Consider the following 25,290-nt stretch of genomic DNA (forward strand, 5'->3'; position numbering starts at 1 on the left):
TTCCATGTAATTGTGAGGAATCGAGAGGAGGTTTACTGTGGTCTGGAACAATTTCAGTTAGTGTTGATGTCAAGTCATGTTTAACAAATTTCCCGTTATTTGTAATTTAAACTAAAACTGGAGAAAATGCAGCGTGTTCAATTGGTCCCAGGTCTTTGGCATGCAAAGCTTATGTTCATAAATGCAAAAGTACATGGACACACACTTGCACGGAAGTCCAGTTTACAACCAGCTCCCACCTTAGAAATGAAGAAACCATTAGCTTGTTTGTTCCAATTAGCATTCCTGGCAAATGCTGGTTAGGAAAATATGTGTGTTCATGTGAATCAATAGATACATGTAAACAGGTGGTGTTCCTGTTTACTGTCCAACTGTGCCTCTCTGTTTTTGATTCTGCTAAAGGGTAGTACTCCCTCTGGGCTGTGTAGACATGGCTGTACCAACATGTGAGTGCATTCAGTGTGTGCCACAGCGTATTATTACCGCAGAATTACTGGTTCCTTCCTTTGGGTTTGTTGCTCCCAGTTCCTTTTGTGATTTTTGGACTGTTGCGCGATCCAGCTGCTAAGTGTGTGTCGTCACAGACGTAACTAAACACTGCAAGTACGCATTAGGCTTGTACTTTGGGTGTAACAGGAGGATGGATGGAAGTAATACCACATAAATGAGTGTTATGTGAATAAATAAAGAAACGCAGAAAATTTATGAAACAGCTAATTGTCAATTGATAGTCTGGAGACTGTTTAGTTTGTAACTAAAAGGCCTTTGAAACTTAAGGTTAAGAAACAGAGTGAATTTGAAGTATTTTGCAAGTTATTAAAATGAATTATTTGAATTAACAGTGACACTGGTTTGGGTGGAATGTGACTGGATTAATTACAAATGAAACAAATTTAGTTATTTTGTATTTTAGATAAAGCTAGGCCCAAAACCATTCATTCTTCTGGCAGATTTAAACTTGGAATGATTTTTGTTCTCCCAAGATGGTTGTTTCTAACAAAAGAATGAGGCAGGCCATTTTTATTATTATTATTATTATTATTATTATTATTATTATTATTATTATTATTATTATTATTATTATTATTATTATTATTATTATTATTATTATTATTATTATTATTTACCTCTTACCTAAAAATATACTGAATATTACTATTTATACCCTTCTCATTATTCAGTAATTCTGTCATGGTGTGCAAAAGATGTGGACTCAAATGCAGCAGGTGAAAGAATTAGTACTGTAATGAATTTTGTGAAAAAATAAGAATCAACTTAAAAAGATACAAAAATACAGAGAACAAAACAAATCCAAACACAAAGCCCTGCAGGAGGCACGAGGAGATCACAGCGAAATCAGGGAGAAGTGAAGAGACGAACCGGCAAGTAATGACTGACAATGAAGTGCTTAAATGCTAGGAGGTTGAACACTGGAACAAAGAAGCTGGGCTAATTGCTGACGGGTTGGTGGTGTGATTGAATGAGGCGAAGAAGACAGAACAAGACAGAAGTGGCACAGGGAGGAAGGGGAGAATATACAGGGGATCATAAAATAATTCTAGCACTAAAGAATAACTACACTGAAGAAACAAAAAAAACTAGTGTAGCAAAAATAACTATAAAAACTAGAAACACTAAGAAGAACTGAACTAAAAGAAAACAGGAACTAGATCTAACTAAAATATAAAAAGTAACACAAAATAATAATAAACTAGAATGAAGAGCAGATCAGAGGATAATATATTGACCAGAATGTGCTGCACTATAGTTAGCTTCCTGCTTTTGGAGCGGTCTCCGGTCCACTTGCATTCGCAAACCGCGCAGGAGTTCACTTCAACCGAACTGAGACCAGAGTTTGTTTGTTTTTGGTCCACATCAGAGTTGATTGTGCATTCACACCTCCCCAAATGAACTGGACATTCTAGGCAAATGAATCAGAGTTTGATTAAAGCAGACTCTACATGGCTGGTGTGAATTCACCCTAAGATTCAGACCCTTCCATAGATTTACTGTCAGATTAATCATCATTTAGAAAATAAGATTTCAGTGAATTCAGTTTAAATCTAAATAATGTGCTTAACTTTGTTCCTTTAGGTTTTTGTCGTTTCCCTTGCTTCTTTTGTGTATGTTTGTCGTTAGGTTGAATAACATTAAAAATGATTAAGTTGTTTGGGTCTTCAAATATATTGTAAATGGCAACATTTTCACACTACCAGTTTGACTTTTGCATATTGCATGTTTTAAATAGTTCAGCCAGTTTTAATTTAAAAGTTTTCCTCTTCAGCAAAGGCGCAGACTTTGAGAAGTTTTCCACCGACTCCATTTTGAGCACACTGGAAAACTACAGTGCATCCAACTGCATGCTTTAGAGGTGAACGTGTGTGTTGGGTCACCTGCAGGTTGTAGTCGCTACATGTGACAAGACTGACAGCTAGTGTGAAGTGATAGGAACCATTACATTACGCTACCCCTGCTGATTGAGCTCACACACGTGTGCTTACACACATGCAAACACAAAGAGGTACATTCAAAGGTGTATAACACAGTGCTGCTCACATTTGAGTTTCGTGATATACACAGTTGCTCTAATATCCATGTAACAACGTGAAATTTATTTTTGAACAGTTGGAGTTAATCTGGGTACCAAGACTCTTTTAAAAAAAAAAAAATCTGGTTAATGTAATTTGAGGAAATTTTAATTAATGAGTTTATGTAATATTATGACATTATGTAACAAAAATATATTCAAATATAAGCAAATAATTTATCTCATAAAACCTTTACACATCCACAGAAATCAAAGCTACAAGTACAGCAAAGGGAAAGCAGAGTTTAAATTCCACATATGACTACATTTTGTAACTCTTGAAAAATAAAACTTGTTAAAAACAACAAAAAGCAAGTTGTGTTCAAGAAGTTTCAAGTTTCAAATCAAAACAGATAAAAATCCTCAGAAATCTCTCCCACATTTTAATCACAAGTCACTTCCTTTCTCTAACGTCTCTTTTCTCAGTTCAGATCGCTGACACACATCTTTATAGTCTTGTAAATGTCCCTTCTGGTCCCACTTTTCCACTGGCCATAGCCAGCAGTGAAATTTTATCATCCAGTGATGCCAGTTTGTATTATGTGACAACCCAGACTCCCTAGAATCTGGCTTTTCTTACATCTCTCCTTCAACGATTTTGGACCTTGTTCTTAGAGCCGCGGTGGTTGCTGTTATGTTTTAAAAGGCTTTCCTCTAATAATTTCACAACAGAGAACATTCTAAGTTACAAAGGGATATAAAGAGGTGAAGCTTTGGTTAGGGTTATGCTGACTTTAAAATAAATAGAGCCGAGGGAGACGGATAACAGGCATTTTCAGGGCAAACGTGAGCGAAGAATAATGGTGATCATATAAGATTAAATCTTTATAGTAGGATCTCAGATCACATTAGATGGCATGTGTGTTTACCTCAGAACAAAGCTTTATAGGGAACTTTTTGGCTGGCTTTAAAATAGTCATAATATGGATTACATAATATTTTTATTGTAGATCTGTTTCCTAGTGTAGACTTACAAGTTTCTGGTTACTACTTCGTTTTTCAGTACATTTCTGATGGGCCTTGTATTGGCGGTTGCTGTCAACCACTAACTTTAGAAGGTGGAGAACTGAAGACAAAACAGATCTTTTAAAAATACAGATTTCATGTCAAAGTTCTGAAAGTTACCAAACTGTAGCAGCTCGAATGGATGAACCTTTTCAATAAGTAATGCAGATATATACTACGTCTATAAAGTGATTCAAGCAGATAAATATCTTCTCTTCTCACCACAGCACCTTGCATTCTGCTCTTTCCTGTACTTTGGAGAAATCTACAATTTCTTCTTGGTTTAGAGTTTAACACAATATAAATGGTTATGTTGTTGATGTTATTTCACCTAAATGTTCAATAATATTAATTTCAGAAATAAAAACGCTGCAGACATAATCAAAGTCTATGTCTATATCTATATCAACCCTGTGAAGAACTTTGCATAATATGTGTCACAAAACATTTAATATTCCTTTGGGATCAATGCAGTATTTTTTGAATATCAGATTCAGACTAACTTTGTTTTGGTAAATCTACAAAATTACACAAAATGTAAACAAAAATAAATACTACTTAAAAAAACAATAATTTATCAGAAAAGGAACAGGCTGAAGCCGAGGGTAATACTTATCAATCTACAGTAATGAAAGACATCTACTGCCCACATAATACACACATTTATATTTAAATACATACTCACATTACATGTATACATGGTTATGTTATGCATATATACATTTACATAACAGCATAAGCTTTGTAATAGTTTTATAACTTTACATTTTAAGGCTTTATTAAAGCCCACCAATCATTCAATTAGTTTCACAACGATAACTGAAACACATTTAAACTGTACTTTATTTTTCTCTTTAGCATATTCAAATATTAACAAATCTCATAAATTATATTACTCTTTCTTAACTTAAATAATTTCTGAATTCTAGAAGGAATACTTTTGTTCTATGCTTAATGCATTATTTCAAGTATTTTTATTTGTACAACATTCTAATTTTAACATATTACTTTGAATAAGAGGTTTATTAGTTGGTCCATAATATCTCATTGTATTAGTAAGCCTAATAGCATATTTGTAACTTAACTAATATGTAAATACTTATTTTATTTTCTCCATATTTTTGAACAATATGGCAAATAGGGCATAACCCAGGACTATTATATATTATTAATATTTTAAACAATACTGCAATAGTTTTAGTTAGTAATTTTGAATTTCAATTTGAGAGCATCCTCACAGCATGATCCTGCCACCACCGTGTCGGTGTTCAGAGTGCGGTGCAGTTTTAGTTTTGCTACCTTTTGGTTCACTGTAACCCACACCATGAATTCATTAGTTATTGTTTCCCATTGTCCCAAAATCACATGAGCATGTATTTATCTGAGAGCATTTATCAGTGTCTGTCAGTGGAAAAACAGTCAAAGATTTTTATAGAGCTCAGTTGCGTTATATGAGTTTGTGTTTAGCATAAAAGATATGTTAATGTCGAATAAATTCAAAGCTTAACACTCATTTTCTAATAATCCAGATTAAAGAAAAGGACCCCTGCTTTAGCAGAGAAACCCCCCCCAAAAAAACTAACTAGGAAATTAGAAGAAAAAAATAAAACACTAGAAGTATGGAGGAGTTTAAGACTTTTTGTTGCTTACAGCTTATTACAGTAGCACACTTTGTTCCCATTTGTTTTGCTGAATGTATGGAAAATGATAAGTAATGTGGAATTGAATTTTAGCCCCAACCAGGTGTCTCAAAGCTTTTAGCTTAAAAGTGGATATGCAACAAATTATTATACATTATACAACTAGATGAGGTCCAATCATTCAAAGTTGCTGCATTTCATATCTAGATAAACAACTTTCTCCTTATAAATTGTTTGTAAAATTAGCTTATAAGTTGAATTTTTATTCTGATATACATAATAAAAAATTGCATAATATACAAATATGTCTAATGAATGTTGAAAGGGCTTTGTTTTCACTTAGCTGTCATTATTAAAGCAAACAGTAAATGGAAAGGGACAATTTGGACTTCAAAAAATGAAGTTTCTTGACACAAGATCTGGCAGCACATCTTCTAGTAGTAAAGGCAGTGCAGAATGGAAAACTCTGGGTAACATGCAGCTTTTGAGAAAAGGAAAAAGCCAAGACACACTGGCAACAAACATGACAATGATGTAGGACATTGGTGTCCCGATCCAGTCCTTATGGGCCGGTGTCCTGCCAGTTTTAGACGTGTCTCTGGTCCAACAAAGCTGGTTCAGAGGGAACAACTATCTTGTTAGCATGCCAGAGTTCTTCTAGGCTTGCTAATGAACTATCATTTGATTCAGGTTTAGTTGAATCAAACTAAAACATGCAGGATTCTGGCATGTAAAGACTAACTTTGGACACCACTGATGTAGGAACCGCTCAAAGCACTTTACGCTAGAGTAACAGTCACCCAATTCCTCCAATTCACATGCCAATGTGCAGATCAGTGAGAGGAGGAATCTGGAATTAAAACCCCAATTTTAAGATTGCAAGAGGACTATTCCTATTCCTACTGTCATTCACCAATATGGAGAGGGATATAGATCCCTGATGCAGCATGGAAAGCAGCCTGAAAATCTTCTTGAACATTGTCTCGTTAGAATATCACTGTGCATTACCAAGCTGATCTTAATCAGGCATTTATTTAAGCTTTTCCATGTTTCTTCTCTGTTTATTGGCCTTTGTCTCCTCCAAGACCCTGTGCAGTACTGTGGTCACCGTTGTTCACTCTTAAGATCATGGAATGGTGGCTAATCGGGATAATCCACTAAAGCGTTCAAAAGGCCAAATAAATGCATCACACTTTCCTCGACAAACTGTCACAGCATTATCACATAATAACAGTTAAATCTGTAGCTTGCAAACTTTTTATGAAAGCTCAATGAACACTTTTCTTTATTATAAGCCTCAGTTGTGTATGTCTGTGTGTTCTTAGTTCATTGGGTCACGAAAAAAAAATAAAAATCTGTAATCTTACCCAAACGCATATGTGAATTATCTGTGCTAAATGGTGGAGCACTTCAAGGGCAAACAATGTGTTGTTGGAGTTCCACGATGTTCTTCATCAGGTTTTCATTTGCCACTTCCCTGGCTGCTGCAGCCCATCCTTATTGAAAACATCCCCTGGAATTTCCTGACGGCGCACTTACACACAAGTGGCCATGTACGTTCCAGACAAAAAGAAAGAGTCATATGATCCGCAGATATTTATCGCCAAAATAGTAGCCACGGTCAAAAGTGTAGCTTTTTTTTGTTTGGAAGTCTGGGATTTTAGAGTTATTCTCTTTTTTTTTCAGCCAATGATAGTAAATTGTACAGACCGCATGGGTCCATGTGTTTTAGGTCCCTTTGTGGCATTGTGGTGTCGAGGTGATGAGTTGGGGAGAGAGCCTGCCTGCAGAGCGTGTCATTCTGTGACTCTTCCTCTCTCAGACCATATTTGCCTTTTCAGCCCTTTTCCGCATCTGTTTGTCTGCCGTTGTGTCTCAGCCTTCACTTCACTCTGTCTGCAGCACAACTCTGCTTTCTGCTTGTCTATCGGTGTCTGTCTTAAGTCTGCTTTCTTAATCCTTCACATCTGTGTCGTTTTCATCACTAAAGATTCCACCATCCCTTTATGTTGTCCACCTCTGTCTGACTTCATGTAGTCTTAACTTTCACATTGCCAGTGGTCAGGCAGTGCATATATATTATTGTAGTGATTTTCTTATTACAGTTTGTTCCCAACACGTACACTGAACGAATATAAACACAACATTTTTTGTTTCCACTTTTTGTGAGCTGAACTCAAAGATTTAAAACATTCCCTATATACACAAAATAAGAATTTCTCCCAAATATTGTTAACATGTCTGTCTAAATCTGTGATAGTGACCTGTGACATGCCACATCAGAGGTGGAGCACATCACCACCTGTGATGTTGGATGATTATCTATGCAAAGGAGAAATGCTTAACAATATTTGAGAGGAATGATTGTTTTGTGTATATAGAAAATATTATAGATGTGCTAAGCTCATCAAAAATGGGATCAAAAACAAAAATGTTGTGTTTTTATTTTTGTGCAGTGCATCTAGAGTTTATTGTTCAGTATTGTTTTCTAAGGGGGTAATCTTCTATCCGGCTCCAGTATCAGTGTTGAGCTGCAGCTTAAAGCTCAGTGACTTCATTTCTTAAGTGATGTGTGAATCTTTTGAACAAATTGGTTTGGACATGTGGTCAAGGTGTGGCACTCACGTTTTTCAGCAACATCTTCTGCTCTCTTTGAATTAGTGTGCTTGAAAAAATTGGCAGAAATAGCAAACTTTAAAAAAAAAACTTTCCAAGGCTTTTTACGTGAAAAATGGAAATGCCTTTTGGGACTAAGCTGTTATATTACAAATTCTGGCAGAAGCATGTATGACAAGTCTTCTACGTTTGTCTTGCTTATGGGGGACATCTGGATGTGTTGTGTGCTTTGGTTTCCAAAAAACTAGATATGCATGTGAAATAACCCCATATCAGAAACTTGAACCTTGAATTGCTACTATGCAATGTTTAAAACAATAAAGTGTTGTGATTTGTGATTGCAGTGTCAGTATATTATGCACACAGGGCTGTCGGGAGATGTAGTGTTACTCTAAACACCAACATGTTTTAAGGAATTTTGTCAAAAGGACTGCACTGTACTCATTGTGTTAATGGAGAAACAACTGACCGTTACAGGAAAACCGTTTATCTGTCGTCATTGATGGCCATGCTAACTAGCGTTAGCATTCAGAATCTGGTATGGGGAACTGCCTGGAATCTAGCAGAAAGCAAGAGGGAAGGTGAAGGCAGCGCATATATAGAGTGATTGACAGCGATAACACCCTGGCTCTGATTGTTTTTCTGACTGAGCGGTGTATTTCTGCAGGTAGTTAACGAGGAGGCAGACGAGTTTGATCTATTCACAGATTGTCTCATCTTATACAGTCACAACATAGTGACAGTTGTAACAAATATTTGTTAAAAAAAGAGCATGTTGTTTATAAAAGTTGCATACTGCAGCTTGATGCTAAAGTGTAAGAATGTTTTTCATGAAGAATATTTTTTTATTTAAATTTTAGAAACACATCACAGAAATAACTAAAAACAATTGCAATTATAGCTTCTGAAATTCAGGCAGAGTTATTTTATACAATTTGTTTCTGACTAAGTTACAGGTTGAAGAATAGTTTTTGGAAATAGTACATGCTTTCAAATTTTCAAATGAAATCAAAAACTTGGAATTTATTTGTAATTTGTGCCTTTTACTCTGATGACCCAAAATACAGTTTAGTGGCACTTTCCAAGTCCTCTAATTGATAGTCAAAAAGGCAACTTGCAATTGAGCTCAAATGTAAGTTGCCGCCTTTGCTACATTTGAGCTCAGATCTGTGCATTTTAAGAAACATAAGCTTTGGCTTTTGTGTATTTTGGTAACTCTTTGCTGCACTGATTAGATTTGTCTCTGTAATTAAATCAATGCAGCTCATTAGGTTGTTCAAAGATTTCACACTTCATTTGGAAGTGAAAGGACATGTTATTGCCCTGCAAATTTGATGCAACATTAAACACACAGTGGTCGCTTCAGGGTCTTTTCTAGTACTTAAAAAGATCTACATGTTCTCAGCAGAAACTACATCTGCTGCAACTGGGACCTATTCCTTAACTGCATCCACCTGTTGACCCAGGTGTAAATCAGATCCTGATTAAAGGGCAGGAATAAAATCCAGGTGGTCTGCAGGCTGGAAACAACTAATGTGGTACATTAGCTGTTTCCACCTAACCCTAACCCTTCAAGTCTGGCTAAAACCAGGGCCGATGCGACTTGAAGGAAAAAAAAGGAGAAAAAAGCCACATACTTATATGTGGTTAAATTCACAGTCACATACCTGAACACTTGCAAAAAGAAATATGTTTGTGCAATTGAGGCCAGCATTTGATTTCTAATTAAAATTAGAACAGAGGAAAAAAGGCAGTAATAAGTGAAAAAGAAAACAAAAGCAGAGGGAGGATGTCACCTGTTCTTTCATTATTTATTTCCTATTAAATTATATATTTAGACTAACTTAAAAGTCAAATGAAGGAATAATATTAAAAACATATTTTTTATTCATAGAATTTCTTGATCACAATTCGGATTTAAATTATGCACAACTATAAAGGAAAAAAAAACCTTTAACACTACAACTTTCCACCTGCTAAATGGTGTTATGACACAGTGCTGAAAATCGGAGTTATTATATCACGTTTCAGTTCTCCAAAATGACGTACAACTTTAAAAATAAAAGCTGCTTCTACCTGGTAATCCTGATCGAGATCTTGTATAACAGAGCACTGAGGGTTGTGGTGTTTGACCACAAAGATATCACACATCACTCCATCTCCTTCAAGAGCTCTGAAGACAAATATATGTTTTGGTCCCGTTTGAAAAACTACTTAGAAATGAGAAGGATATTCATTCTACACATAACAAATACTATCAAATTGTGCACTCATTTGAAAACCTGAAGTCGTCTTCATTTATTTTCACCTGCGAAATAAAGATGCCAAATTTTCATTTCAATATGTGAAGTTCCACTTTTTAACTTTTTCCTTTCTATTTCCCTTTAACTCCTTTCCTAAACTATCTGCGTAACAGACGTGCGTTCCAGTTGGAAGCAGCAAGTTCAGTCTAAATATTTAAACGTAGTGGAATCCCAAGTCCCCAACAATGAGTGACTGAGCCGTTCCACCAGGTTTTGTTTTTACAGAGACCAACGTCAAGACCACCACATGTTACTGTTTTATGCCCCAGGACATGATCCCTGTAGCTCTCCTGATCTGTCTTTGACCAGAACTTCAACCAGAACATGCACATGTATGCTCCATCAATGCTTGTCATTCATAAACCCTCACTGCGGTGCAATGAGACAGACTTACGCCTTGCCGCATGGAAAGGAAATGAAGTCATTACTGAGATGAGGAATGGGTGACAGAAGACCGATGGTGAATGGGGCTGTTTGGCAAATACCCATTTATGCTCTTAAAGAAATCCAGCACGATCCTGAAATGTGGATTATAGTTCTTTAGACTCACACTTGATGTGAAAGGCATCAGAACTATGGGGGCAGTTGTTTCTGCAGCTCTGCTCTGTTAATAGAAAAGCTGATGTGTGATTTATAGAAGGAGCCCAGTGCTGTTAAACTATACATGGAAGTTCACTGCAAGGCACAGGGGTGCTGGGCTTATTAAAATCTTTGTTGCATTACTCATGGGTTCTGCAAAGGAAAATGTGGGGGTACTACACATGGTTAGTTGTAAAGAAACTTTCTTATACAACACAAACAGGTGTACAAATTATTGACTGCTTCTAACAGCAAGGATTGCACATTTGCGGTTTCAAGCACAAATCCGTCATGACCGAGATCAAGTCTTTTGCAAAAAAAAAAAAAAAAAGGCATGCATTAGTATAAGTCTTTTTGGAGCAAGTTTTAGATATTAATTGTAATGATTCATATTATAGAGCACTTACATTAATACCGGGTAAATAATGTAAAGTAATGCTAATATAGAAATATATTTTTAAAGAACCATGTAAGATAATTTAGTTTTTATGCTGTCTGACAAAGTGTTTTCCCCTAGTGTCAGATATTTTATACATATAAATAAATTAGAAGTATTCTAACATTAGATTCTAATCATGACTGACCCAAAATGTCGCTGCGCATACAAGCTGTTATACCATCTACTGAGCCCAGTGCTGGAGCAGAAACCATCAACCCTGTGATTATGGTACAAGTATGCTGCTGCCTAAACCATAATCTCTGAAATATTAAATTTCTCAGTGTTTCTAATAAAAGGTTATAGATTTACAAAGGTAAACAAAATAAGAGACGCAGTGTGGAACAAAACTGTTAGTTTTTTTTTAATACCGGCTTAAAATTTTGAGGTTTTTCACCTAGTTTGTCCAGCTGGAAAGAAGTCTTTATACTTCACTGAAATCTGAAATTCACATTTTATGCAATGAAACAGCAGTGCTACTCATCACATCATGTCATCCCATTTAATGCACAAATTAATTAATTTGCCATGCTTCCATGGTAGACAATGAAATGAAACCAGTAGAAACCAAATGGATTTCAAATTGATTTTATAAGCTGAATTTGTGATTTTAGATAGTTGCCACCTGTACCTATTCAAGCAAATAATTACAGGTAAAAACACTGACAAACACTAAAATGCAACCTTGACTTTATTGCACAATTAAAGCTTTACTCTTCCTGTCCTTCGACAGGAATGACGATAAGCTAAAGTCATCTACACCAAATGAAATAGATGGGAGGCCACGTTGTAGGATCTGACCTCCAGCGGGACATCGGGGAGACGGGTCAAATACCACAAATAGTTTGGTTTAGTGAGAGAAGCGGTTAAAAATTTTTTAAGGAAAGTCTTTCAACAAATGGTCAAAGCTTATGTAATGTGTTTTTTGAAAATGTCATATTCCCTTACTGCCTGTTTTGAATTCACACACATCCTCACACTACACGTTTGCTATTTATATACTGGTCCTCTATTATATTCTACATCTTCACCAAAAACAAAAGGAAGGGCTAGAAACCAAACCTCCAAACATCCAGTTGGCTTAAAACCACTCTTGGCCATAGCCACCATGGAGAAGTGTATATATAATCAAACATGGGGAAAATAGTCAGTACATTGTGCTGATGTACTCGATAAAACAAACATAGAAAAAAAAAATGACCAAAGTGGCAGAAATGTCACTGAAGGCAGTGAAAAGTGCCTCAACTGGCTACAGTGCCTGTTTGACTTCAGAGACTTGAAAATTATATTTACAAAGGCTTTGATACTCCTCTGGTGATTCATGGTGGTCCAATACATTTGATGTATTTGTTTTACTACCTCTTTAACACCTACATACACATTGGGAAACACTTAGAAATTAGAGGAATTTTCCCCTCATCATCTCTGTCTGGACATAGATGAGACACATTTTCAAATAACTCTAAAGAGGTGCAAACCCACGTCAAGTCTATAGAAAAATTTTTTTCTTTCAGTTCACTGGACTTGTCTCCTTTTACTGTTCTCAGTTTTGTCTTCCTTTAAATCTGCCAAGAAAAGAGCTTGCTTTTGTTTGAACCATGATATAGTAACAGTACCAAACATGTATTTTTAGTGTGGTGGATGGTTCCCACCATTGCATTTTTCTCTTAGTTTATGATCGGACTATATCTGTACTGTTTACAGTTTTGTTTCTTTTTTTTTTTTTTTTCATCCCATTTAACTCTGTAGTAATAATTCTCCTAGCCTGCACCCTGGTTTTCTGTCTTACTCTGCTATTTGTTTGTGCAATTTTCATATGAGGTGGTCTGTGTGCAAGCCTTGTGGGATTTTCTAAACCAACCCGACATATCAATTGCTGCAGTGTTTACATGGTCTAATTGCAAACACATTTGCTTTGTGAAAAACAACAAAATACACATCATTCTCATCCTGTTTTCTTCACACTTGGATGAACCTCAAATGACTAATTCTATTCCTTTTTTTTTCATTTGCTCTTTCCACTGTTGTTTTGTAGATCCACCTGTACATGTGTAAAGGAAATGTTAGCAAGAGCGATGAACTGACAGAAGAACAGATAAGCATGGAGAAAGAGGCTATGTTTACACAAGAGCGCTGTCTGGAAACTGCCGGTATTTTCGGATGTCTATTGGAAAAAGTTCCACATTTAGACGAGACTGCAAAGACGCCTTGAATCCTCAGTTGTCACGTCAGGCCACTGACATGGCAACTGAGGATTTTGACAACTGAAGATTGCGCAACAATCTTCAGAACATGCATGTGCTTCCATGTCATTAGTCCAAACAGTTTCACTCTGAGACCTGGTTTCAAAAAGTGTTGGTGCCAGAAATAGCAATAACTGGAGATGTGTAAACATGTGATCTAATCACTACAAAAATGTTATAGTTTCACTGAAGAGCTGCTCCTTGTAAACGGGCTATTGACTCACTTGGAGTTACGGTATAAAAATGTTCTCAAAGACAAGTATACATGGGAATTAAAATGTCAATCTTCGGTGGAGTGGAGTGAAATATTCACCAACAATTTGAATGGAAACTGAAAAAAAGTATTACAATGCTGGACCTTTTAATGCATTGTGCAGCTTTGCTGTACCAGCCGAAGAAAATCTTACTCAGCATATTGCTCCCAACACCTGATTAATACTTTAGATAGACAGATATGTTTTGACAGGTTTGCAGTTTTACCATATTGTTTTCACTTTCTGATGCCAGTTGAACTTTGCGCTATGGGATGCTCAAAATTTGGAATATTCTTCTGTAACGTAATCCTATTTTAAACCTTTCTATAACCTCATCAACAACCTGTCTGCTGTGTTCCTTGGACTTCTTGAGTGTCATTTGTTTACATTCACTTAGAAATCTTTTAGGCCTTCACAAAACAGCTGGAGTTATAGTAGGATTAAATTCAACAGACTTTTACACACAAAGTTTATCTTATAATTAGAGGACTTCTAAAGATAATTCATGAGTTCAAATCCAGCAATTAAACACATTTTCCTAGAGGGGTGTCAGAGTTGAATACAAATGCAGGCAATACTTTTCAGACTTAAATTAGCAAAACAAGTGGTTGAAAATCCTGCATTGTAGTACGTCTACTTGAAAATGATGTTCTGCTTCTTGTTGGTCTATCACAGAAAATCACAATAAAATAAATCAGAGTTTGTGGTTGTGGCAAAATGTGAAAAAGCTTAACTGGTATGAACACTGTGAAATTACTGGGTTGACTAAAGCAAGTAGTTTTTCAGAGAAATATGTCTGGAACACCAGACATAATGACACTAGCTTTGGTCAAAAAATACTTGTAGTCACAGCACACAGATGAAGTGTGCTAGACCACCAATGTAAGATCGGATCAAGATGGAAAGGTTTTTAAACTGAGGAGTCGCTGGGTCATTAACTCGGTTCCCTGGAGCGGCAGATAAGAAAAAACCTCGGTTTAAGTGGCATGCAATGCAAAAAGACATAATTGCACCTCATAACCAAATATTTTTTAAGCAAACATGAAGTATATCTGCTGAAATAGTGATGACGGCAAATTGGCAGGAGGAATCTGAGGTTGAGTGATATGTGAAAGAGGTTGTAAGTGGTTTTCTGCCACAATCTGGCTTATGCAGAGCCACAGCTTACTGGAAAGATTAACCGCCGTGATGATCCTGATGAGGATGCAATAAACGATGTCTGGTACATCAGTTCATAGGGCATGAACCTACAAACCTGCCATTCGCAGAGAAACATCACCTATACACTACTAAAACTGTTGGAAAAACAGACCCTCAGCACACGAGAGAGATCTGCACCAAGTACTATATCCAAAAATCACAATCATATTTACAAGGAGAGAGATGTTATGAAACAGTATTTACAGAATTACTGTTCCCTATGGAAATAAAAGCAGACTATAATAGAATAAATGGATTTTTCTGGGATATATTTTAAAAACAATAAGACTTAAAATAAATGTTAAAGAGCTTGATCTTTCTTTATCATTTCTAATGTTTTAAACCGCAACACAGTTTCAGTGATTCCATTCTGACAAGATGTGTTATGTTGTGGCCTCTTGATGTCTGCTTTGCTTATATGAAGTAAGCAAAGCAAGTAGTAAATTATGAAAATTAACACCAACTGGCACTCACACTTTAAATCCACATACTTTTTTTGGTCACAAGCATAATCTTTTCATATTTTTGGCATCTACAGGAGAACAAAGTGATCTCGACTATTTAAACAGTATTAATGAGCTTCTTGAAAACAAATGTCAATGTATTTTTAGCCTGTTCGTCATTCTTTTACAATTTCCAGGTCAAATTATCCAAACCCCTGGCAGGTTTAGATTTAAGGCAAAACCTTATTCGACCAACTGGTTTGTTTCTGACAGGAAATTAGACGCCATGTCCTGCTGCTTCTTTTCATGCTGGTGGCCTTTGGTTTGGTTTGGGTAATTCAGTTTTTGGGGATTCAGCATAACAAAATAACAACACACCTTTTATTTTGTTCTGTTGGTGAATATTTAGATTACACAATTATACCAGGAAGGGCAATTCAGTTTAATGACTGCCCTCGTTTTATGAAACTAAACTTAAAACTGAAGTTTTATATTATGCCCTCTGAACCATTTTATAATCGTTTTGTAAATCAAGATTCAGCCTCCCAAGATGTTATTTTAAATGCCAATCCCCACCACTACCCACAAAAAACAAATAAAACAGCAATTAAAAAATAATGCTCTTTTCATAGAATAGATTACCAGTTATTTTTTAAGAGGTATTGCAGCAACGTGGCCAATACCAAAGTTAGACCAACACAATTTTAGAGAAACAAAATACTTTTTATTGGGTTTTAATAAAATTGTCTCAGATTAAAACTATGGTTCTGTCACTGTCGGAGTAAATTTTACAGGAACAAGCAGTTTATTTTTTATTGTTTAATCTTTCCAGCCAGCTAGGGAATGCCAAATGGGGCAGAGGTGCCATTAGGGATCAGCTGACTTCTTATTACATCTTGACAAGTGAAATTGTTTGTTGGGTCTACGCTCTGCTTCTGAAGCACCACAATTTGCCGTCTGGTCGCTTCACTAACAAACACACAAGCTCATCTGCCCACGCACATTCAAGATCTTTTATTTCTAACTCCTTCACATATGGGGAGGAAACCTACATAAGCATAAATACTTTTTCCACTGTTGCAAGATAAAAAGCTAGTATGTATTTAGTTTTTCTCCAAAATACCAGATCTGTAGGAAACCGTTTGCTTTGACAAATTGCATCAAATCAAGGAGAACCATGCAATCCCTCAAATGTTAGTTCAAACATACATTTTTAAAACTGTTTTTTTTTTTTTCATCCTGACCAGGACGGCTTGATTGTGTTTTGTTTTGAGTCGAGACTCAGACCAGAGGTTTGTCATTACTTACCAATTTTGTTTATTAGTACAGTAGGTTTTTCAAGGACGGGGTTCATGTTAATGACCCTGAACATAACAAACCATCACAATGTACAGTGTGGACGGTCTGAAAGCAGACAAGGGTTTGGAGGAACATGGTGGAGGAAACAATTTTTTATTATGTAGATGAGCTGAACCTTTGCTGATCAAAAGATGAATCTTTTTTTCTTAAATAGTATTTTATATTAGTAGCATTTTCCTAATGTTAGAAATTGTTGCATATTGTTTAAGTTTATTTTTAACTGCATTGGGGTTGTCTGAATACAACACAAAATTGATGTTAAGTTGAAACTAGACGTTTACATAAAGTGAATAAAATGACGCATACACATGTTTTTCCCTCATTGTCTGAAATCAAATCAGGCCAAACTTCTTCTGTTTTAGGTTGGTTGGAATTACTAAAATTATTTCTTTCACTAAATATTGGAGAATTTAGGAGTAAAATTTTTTAAGGACTTTCTTGTAGCTTTATTCAAATTTAGAAGTTTATATACATTTGGTTAGTATCAGGAATAATTCTTTTAAACTCTATCACATGGGTCAAACCTTTTGGTGTCCCTCCACAATCCTCTGATAGGTTAAGTAACACATTTGAGTTAATTGGTGGAACAACTGTGGATTTATTTTAAGACCACACCTGGGACAGGTTGGTTTCTTTTTTGACAAGATGGGAAGGTCAAAAGAAATCAGCCAAGACATCAGGAAGAGAATTGTGCAGCTGCATACATCTGGTCCAATGATTGAAATGCTCAGAAAAAAAAAAAAGCGAGTTCTGTGTCCCACAGATGAACATATAAATGTTCAAATCAATCCCTGAACAAACACCAAAGACCTTGTGAGGAGATTGCCTGAAGTTGGTGATGCAGTGTCATTATCCACAGCAAAAATCTCAGTGAGATGCAAGTGATACCAGATTGGTATTGCTGCTGTAGATGATATAATACCAATTATACTTAGTGAGAAGCAGTTTCTAGCTCTATTTCTTTTGCTATGTTGCTCCAGTTCTGCGAATGAAAACAACCTTTCACTGTTTGCCATTAACAGTGCGACTGTTTTTAATAAAGTTTATTGCTTTAACTTTTTCAGTCTGAATGTCATAAAGAAAACATGGCAATAACTGAGAAAATAACCTAATTTTACCCTTGGCTTATATTGCCCAGCAGATTAAGAAGCTACTTTCATACACATTTAAACATAAATAGACAGAATCACTTTCACAAGGACAAAACCTCACACTCAGTCTTCTGTGTAATCCCATCTGATCTTGCCGACACTGCTGTTAGCAGCCTCCTCTGACTCCGTGGCCTCGCCTTGGACTGCCTTTGAACTTGCCTGCCAAGAAAGTGTAACGCCGCATGTTTCTCTCATTGACTTTCAGGAATGATTGGGAACATTATAATGATAAAATTGACAGGAGGTGGAGAGCAGAGTGGGAGCAGAGGGCCCTGACAGAAAGCAAATAAGAGGCTTGAATATTGTCAGCATGTTGTTAATAAGCTGCGGGAGAGAGCCGAGGTGTGTGAGTGAGAGAGCGAATTCCTTTGTGTGAGCACAAATATGAATTCCTCTCATAGAGTATGTGTGCTTGCAAAGGTGATGTCAGGCTAAAGAGCGGCTTATTGCTGAGTTGAGTGACACGCAGGATTATCGGCCGACGGCAGAAATAAAAAAAAAGAAAAAAGCTTTCATCAGTGTGTGGCTGAGGCCTGCATGTTTGATGTTAGACTGAGGGAATCACAGGCAAGGTGACTGAAAGTGATGGATGATTGGAGGAGAGGCGAGAGGTTGAGTGTCGACAATGTGGGGTCATTACCTAACAACAAGTAAGCCCAGCAGATATAAGGCATGACTGCAACTGAACATTCTCTGCGTTTGAAAGCTTCTCTGCTTTTTCTCACTAATGAAATCTAAAGAAATATTTTTGCCTAAAATCCGTACAGATTTAAGACAATTATCATCTAACCTGTGTAATGTTTAAACTGGAGTGACATAAGCTCTTTTTGTTCCACTTAAAGGTTCTTCCTTAAATTGGACTCAACAGCTATATTGCCATGACCAATCTCTTGTTTAACCGGAGAACGCTTGCTCTCTGTGGCAATGAACAGATAATCTTAGTTCAACTGGAAAGTTATTTTAATTTTTTTAACCAGTTTGCAGCTTCTTTAAATCTTATAGTGTATGTAAGATGGACGGGATGTTATAAAGAAAAAAAAAAAGCTCTCTGTGAAAAAGGTACAGAGAATGATTTTTGCTATTGCAAAGGATCCCTTGCAACATTTGATATTACAGTATTTCATGTGTTATACTTACAAACTAATAATATATTGTGCATTGATAGTTGAATGGAGTCTAACTTCCCTTCTTACCAACACCAGGAGTATCTGCTTAGTGGCTGAGGTACAAGGGCTCATGGAGAGGGCAGACATTTTATTATTATTGCGAAAGATTGAAACGTGGAAAATGGATTATCAATACTGAAAATGTGCAGATTGTTTCATACAGGAATGTGTTATGAGCCTTTTTTTAATTTCCATCAAACAATATTCAGTCATTAAGATAAAACAAAAGCATTGTTGCAAGTTGTTTATAAAGTAAATTTCCCCATTACGTTTCTGTTTTTGTCCACTTTTAGGCCACTTCCTTGGGAACCACAGTGTGCTGGATATACTCAAGCTGGACGGTTATGAAATTGTTCACCTTCTCTCTGACCATCATGACCAAGTTACAGAGTAAGTAAGGTAAAAGGGCAAATAACTGTGTGGTAAACAAACCTTACACTTCACAGTAATACAGAACATCTATCAAAAATATGTATCCTCAAAACCTCTGTAGGTTTTATGCTACAACAGTCAATAACTTTTTTATTTGGATTGTATGTGACAGACCAACACAGTGAAGACCATGATTCTGAAGTGGAAGGGAAATAAAACAAGGTTTTCAAATGTCTCACAAAAATTGTTTAAAAAAATTGAAAATATAGCATGTGTTTGTGTTAAGTCCCCTTCACTCTTAAATGCTCTTAAATAAAATCCAGTGCAACCAATTACCTTCAGATGACACTCAATTTGTAAACTACTTGTTGGACGGAGAGGGGTAGGAGGGTTAGTAACTTAATCAGCAAATTAGAGCTGTTTTTTGAAAATCTCAAATGTATTTTGGCAAACATTAATGAAAAATCAGCATTAGAACGACCAAGGAACACAGCAGACATGTCAGACATAACATTGTGGAGAACTTTAAAGAGGGTTTAAGCTATATAATTGTATCCAAAGCTTTGAACATCGCACAAAGCACTGCTTGATCCATCGTCCAAAAATGAAGAGTGTGACATAAATGTAAACCTATCATACCCATCTATCTAAACCAATAAGCTAGACAGGAAGGGCTAAAATCAGATAAGCTTTCAAAAGACCATAGCGACTCTGAAGGAGCTGTAAAAAAGAAGGTACTCTGGTTAGAAGATACCAAACTTGTATTTTTACTCGTACTACTTTTGACTACAGAATGCTATGTGTTGTGGATTGATACAGTTTATCACCTTGAATGCCCCTTCCCCAGAGTAAAACATGGTGGTGGCCGAATCTTGCAGTGGGAATTCTTTAGCGGGGAAAAGGAAGCGGGGCCTACAGGACCATGCCCCTAATCATTCAAGCTAGGGTTACAACAGACTGGTATTGGTTAAAATCTGTTCCTGCGTATGAACGGCAGACGCAGTCAGGCAGTGCTTAAGCAATCATGCAAATAAAACTGGTGATAAAGTTCAGTCTCTAGATGTGTAAAGGTGATATACCCCAAAAGACTTGCAGCTGTTATATCAGAGAAAAGCAATGCTACGAAAGTATTGATTCCAGTGGGCTAAAACATATGCTCCCCAGATTTTCAGATTGTTTGTTGCCGCAAGTTGACGAAATAGGAAAAAGGTCAAGATGTTTTTTATTTTTGTTGGTTTTTTTTTTTTTAAATGCATTGCAGCCTGGTTTTGGTTATTTAATTCTCGACAGCTGAGTCACTTAGATCCTGTAGATCTGTAGCAGCTCTTTGTGGACAAATACAAGCCAAACTGAGATAAGTAACAAAAAACAACTCATCCTTGCTGGAATACTTTTAAACATCATCACCTCATTCACTTTAGTTGATCTCTTCTTCGCCACCCTCTGCTCCAACGCTGCCACAGCGAGCTGCCAACAGTTGTTCTGCTTGTTCTCACCACAACACATGAGCACATGCCCACATGCCCACACACGTGCTTGCAGGAGTGAGTAGATTGATGTACACTGCCAAGGAGGGGCAGTATTGCACACACTTAAGCTCTCAGATGTTCACTACATGCAAGAACCTCACAGAAAATTGGAGTTGGCTAGGCTGAGAGTCTTTACAAAACCTTTCTGCCAACCAGTGTTTGAGTTTGTCTACCTCCAGTTCTTGGCATTCTGCAGCTTCTCTATTACTGTGGGCCTTAATCCATCTGCCCATAAAATGATATCAAAGCAACTTAAGCAAAACAGAAATAAAAGCAAGGTGCAAAAGAAATAATCATGTTGCAGTCGTAAAAACATTAGCGTTCATCAATTTAGAGAATTAATCTTTGCAAATTAAAGCATCAAAACTAACCCTCCTACCCCTCTGTGTCCAATTCAAGGCTTCATTCAATAGTGGTTCATGTTGTTAAAGTTAACAAGTGAGTGAACTTGCTGTGGTCACAAAACCCACACATGCATGCAAAGATACATTTGCCCCTTCCTGATGTGAGATGATCCAATATGCATGTGTACTTCAAGATGGTGTTCATGGAAGTTGTAAGCCTGATACCCGGATTGTGTCAAGGAATAACCTAAAGAGCAGTAATGCTACTGTATGACAGACAGAGCAACTTGAAACTGGGTTTGACTCCACACTAACTGAACAGCAGGGCTGGAGATATCATCACACTGCTGACCGAGCCATTAAGATGGAAATTCATCTCACTTCCGCCATATCACACCTTGCATGGCTAAGAATTTATTGATTTCATTGACAAATGAAAAGGCTCCATCTGCGTTCTACAAATATTATGCTCATATCATAACAGCTGTTTTGATACCTTGTTTTTTCACCTCAAGGTAAAATCACAAATTAGGCTCATTTGTATTAATCGCCTAAAGCTAACTGTGCAGTTTTGTGTGGATTCATCTTCATTACTGTAAAGCTCTTCAAAGTTCAGCAGACACTACAAGAGACAAAAGCTCCAAAAATGTGCCTCCTGAAGACACCGGCAAGCAACTTTCATAGAAAGTATGTGTCTAAATTGACACAGACATTTATTTAGCAATTTTAGTGTTTAACATCTTCACTGTAAGGAAGACTTCTTAATTAATTCTCATTTATTTAACTTCCCTTTCAGACCAATAAAGTATTTTTTTTAATTCAAATAATTGCTCATTGACTTTAAACTATAGTGCCTTGGATACTAAAAGAAATGAAGGTAAGAGAAAGTATGAGTAATGGATGTAAGAAAGATGAGTACGTTGAGTTTTTCAGGGAAGATTCTGGGTGGTCTTTCTTTGGTCAAATTGTTAGTCTTGGTAGACAAAATTTGGCAACCACAAATGTTGAACTTTTCTCTAATGTTGGCTGCTTTGCATTTAAGCCATTCCGGGTTTCATTAATAGAGTGAGGGTTTCCTTGCGGTGTTCATGTCCTTGATTCAAATTGGGGTATCTGACGAGGAACGTGACTGAGGGGTCAGAAACCACAAAAAAAAATAACATTCACTAGCTGCAGGTTGAAACTTGTAGGAAAGCTTAGAGCTTCACACACACACAAAAAAAATCCCTCCCATTTCCCATTAGCTGTAGAGCTAAATTGTTTTAGTGAAACCTCTGATTATGTTGGGGTTTATACAATCAAATGTTTTAATAATTGACTCCATGCATGCCTTGTTTTATTTTTCTCTCGTTCTCTTTTTCTGTTCCAGGAGTAAACGAGATCCAGAACTGCCTGCAGCAAGGTCTGTTGAAGAGCCGTTAGACACCAGTACAGTGACTCCCACCAGCTGGCCAACCGGTCTGGAGGAGGAGATGGAAGACCCAGATGATGCGCCTGGGCTGCAAGGGGAGGAGCTGCCTCACATGCTTCTCCCCGACAGCCTGAATCAGCTGGAGGAGTTTGGACGGCACAAACGGCCCCACAAAGCCCACCGCAGCCATGGAAGGCCCAGACTGTTCAGTGACCTGTGGGTTCGCTTTGGGGATAGGTGAGACATTTACTGTGATCAAAGTCAAAGCAGACTTTACCAACCAGCTTACTTTGGAGACTTTATTGAATTAATTAAGTCAATTAATTGACCATATCCTCCTCTTTTGTTGGAGGATTTTGTTGTGAGAGGTCAATGTCTTACTTGTAGCAGATGGTTGTCTAAGGAGTCAGGGTCTACCAGGTATTCTGGCCATTGAGCTTAATATGAACTTATTAGGTGCATTTTACATTGAGTTATTGATGATTCATTTTCCAAATAAACATACATTTCCATGTAAATAATCATGGAATGCAAATACGGTATTGTTTAATGCTGCCAGAGCTACAAGATCCACTCTGGCAGAAATTCAATATGGATTCCTGGTCTTATTAACTTATAGACAGCTGCAGAGTGAGTAGTAAAACCATTCTAATGATTTTTTTTTGTCAAACTGATGCAACTCTGAATGGTTCGACAAAAAAACACAGTTTTAATTAGTTGTTTTTTTATCCCTAATCCAGCACACCACCACCTAATGTGAGGATAATCAACGGGTACATAACAGTGGAGCCTCCGCTGACCCATCAAGAACAGCACAGAAAGTTGGAAATCTTTTCTATAGAGCGACACGCTTACTCTCCTTCGCCCACACTGCACAGCCTCAGCTCGGCCCAGCTGGCTCACACTTCCCTCACCCTGTCTTGTATTTTAGCCTGGCTTTCATCACACATGCTGCTCACCTCCTGACCACAAGACAGAGCTATCTCGCAGTCAGACACTTAAGACGCTACTACATCCATACCAGAGCTGAGGAATGTATGTGATAAAGACAAACAAGGGTGGCCATCATCAGCACACGCAGACATGAGATGGAGAGAAGCTTCAGCCAGCAGGACAGCGAATCTTCAGAGGGAACACTCCTGCCGTCAGCCTCCTCAGTACAGAGGCATCATGCCCGGCATGTTGGAAGTGTTTAATGACTCACCTGGTGTCAAATTGTGAGGAAGAGGTTCGAAACAAAGGCACAACAACGGGCCGTGGATGAAGGATTACAGGCCTGTCGAACTATTAGAATAACAAACACATAACAGTGAATTATTCCAAAGAATTGGAGTCTTCACCTAATGTAATTTTAACATTGTGTAGAAAAGATTTGCTGTAACATTGTGATTTGAACATATTAATGACAGTTAGGATTCTGTGATAAATGGCGTCGTTGCACACAGTGCTGTGCATGAGTTGTCACTTTGTAAATTGTGCATTTGTTTATAAAGAAAATTTGTATTGTATTTATTAATTCTGGAAAACAGAGTATATTTTCTTGCTACTTGATAAATAGAAAAAAAAATTAAAAACTAATAAGGTATACTGTAAGTTGTTGTTTTTAGTTGATATACAAATTATGGAAGTGGATTAAAAAAATAAAATAACACATCAATAACCCCTTCCCTGATGAAGCCAAAGCAAAAAAGCCTATTTGATTTTTTTTTTGTGTGTGTGTGTGTGTGTGTGTGTGTAGAATTCTGAATCTTCAAATAGAGCAACAAGGACAACATTCTCCATCTCCAGTGATTTATCTCTATTTTTATGTACACTATATAAAGTTTTAGTGAAGTACAAAGGGAAACTTGTGCAACAGGTAGTCTTAATCCGCCATCTGCTGGTTAAGTTGAAGACAAGCACTGAAACTTGAAAGTCTTCTCAGATTTGTACTTCAGATAAATTTAGTTTTAGTAATTGTGGGACTATAAAAAGAACAATTAAAATCAGTAATGGAAAGAGACGTGCTTACAAAAGATAAGTTGACTAAACTAAATCCATTTATTACCATGGAATTATTACTATTTTTATTTGTTTTCTATTACAGTCTATAAAGACACAGAGTGGCATTATCTAAAATTACACCAGTCAAACGCAATATGATAAACAACTCAGGAAAAGTTAGCCTTCTTGTGTTTACTCTCTAGATTCCAGTACAGAATGGACCATTATATCAACCCATTGGGTGAAAAAATGGCGACCTCCACGGGTGAAAAATGCAACAAAAGATGTACATTTTTGAAGTAATTCTGAGTTTTGGTGTATGACAGACAGAAAATTTTAATTATTAGAAAACGTACAACATATTTCGGCCAACATATTCAACTAATCCTGGACACCTTAAATACATACGTACATCACCAGATCTGTCTCTCTCATACTGAAAACACCTCCTCTTCTACACAAGCTGTAGTTGTTATTACTGCCACTAGATGTCACTAGAGTCTCAACATAAGTATATGTAGCGCAGAAGCAAGCAGCGCGGACGACAGCTCAGTTGGAAGACCTCACGCAAGGTCGGCACATTTAAATTGGACACTGCGTTTGGCAATTCCTTTTTGGTTGTCTATCTACTCTAACGATGTACAATTAATTTTAGAGCAATATTAATCT

The 25,290-nt window shown here is 36.8% G+C and overlaps 1 protein-coding gene across 1 annotated transcript in view; it reads left to right on the top strand.

Annotated features, from left to right (window-relative positions):
• trabd2b (TraB domain containing 2B) overlaps positions 1-24,329 on the top strand; it is a 74,047-nt gene extending 49,718 nt beyond the window's left edge. Inside the window, exons 5-7 of the mRNA XM_044129803.1 lie at positions 19,276-19,372; positions 22,597-22,875; positions 23,379-24,329. Coding sequence (XP_043985738.1) covers positions 19,276-19,372; positions 22,597-22,875; positions 23,379-23,604 — 602 coding nt within the window. The 3' untranslated portion in view covers positions 23,605-24,329. The remainder of the gene's footprint in view (positions 1-19,275; positions 19,373-22,596; positions 22,876-23,378) is intronic.
• Positions 24,330-25,290: the final 961 nt, after the last annotated feature.

This window comes from Gambusia affinis, linkage group LG10 (assembly GCF_019740435.1).
Source record: "Gambusia affinis linkage group LG10, SWU_Gaff_1.0, whole genome shotgun sequence".
In the NCBI taxonomy this organism is placed as follows: domain Eukaryota; kingdom Metazoa; phylum Chordata; class Actinopteri; order Cyprinodontiformes; family Poeciliidae; genus Gambusia; species Gambusia affinis.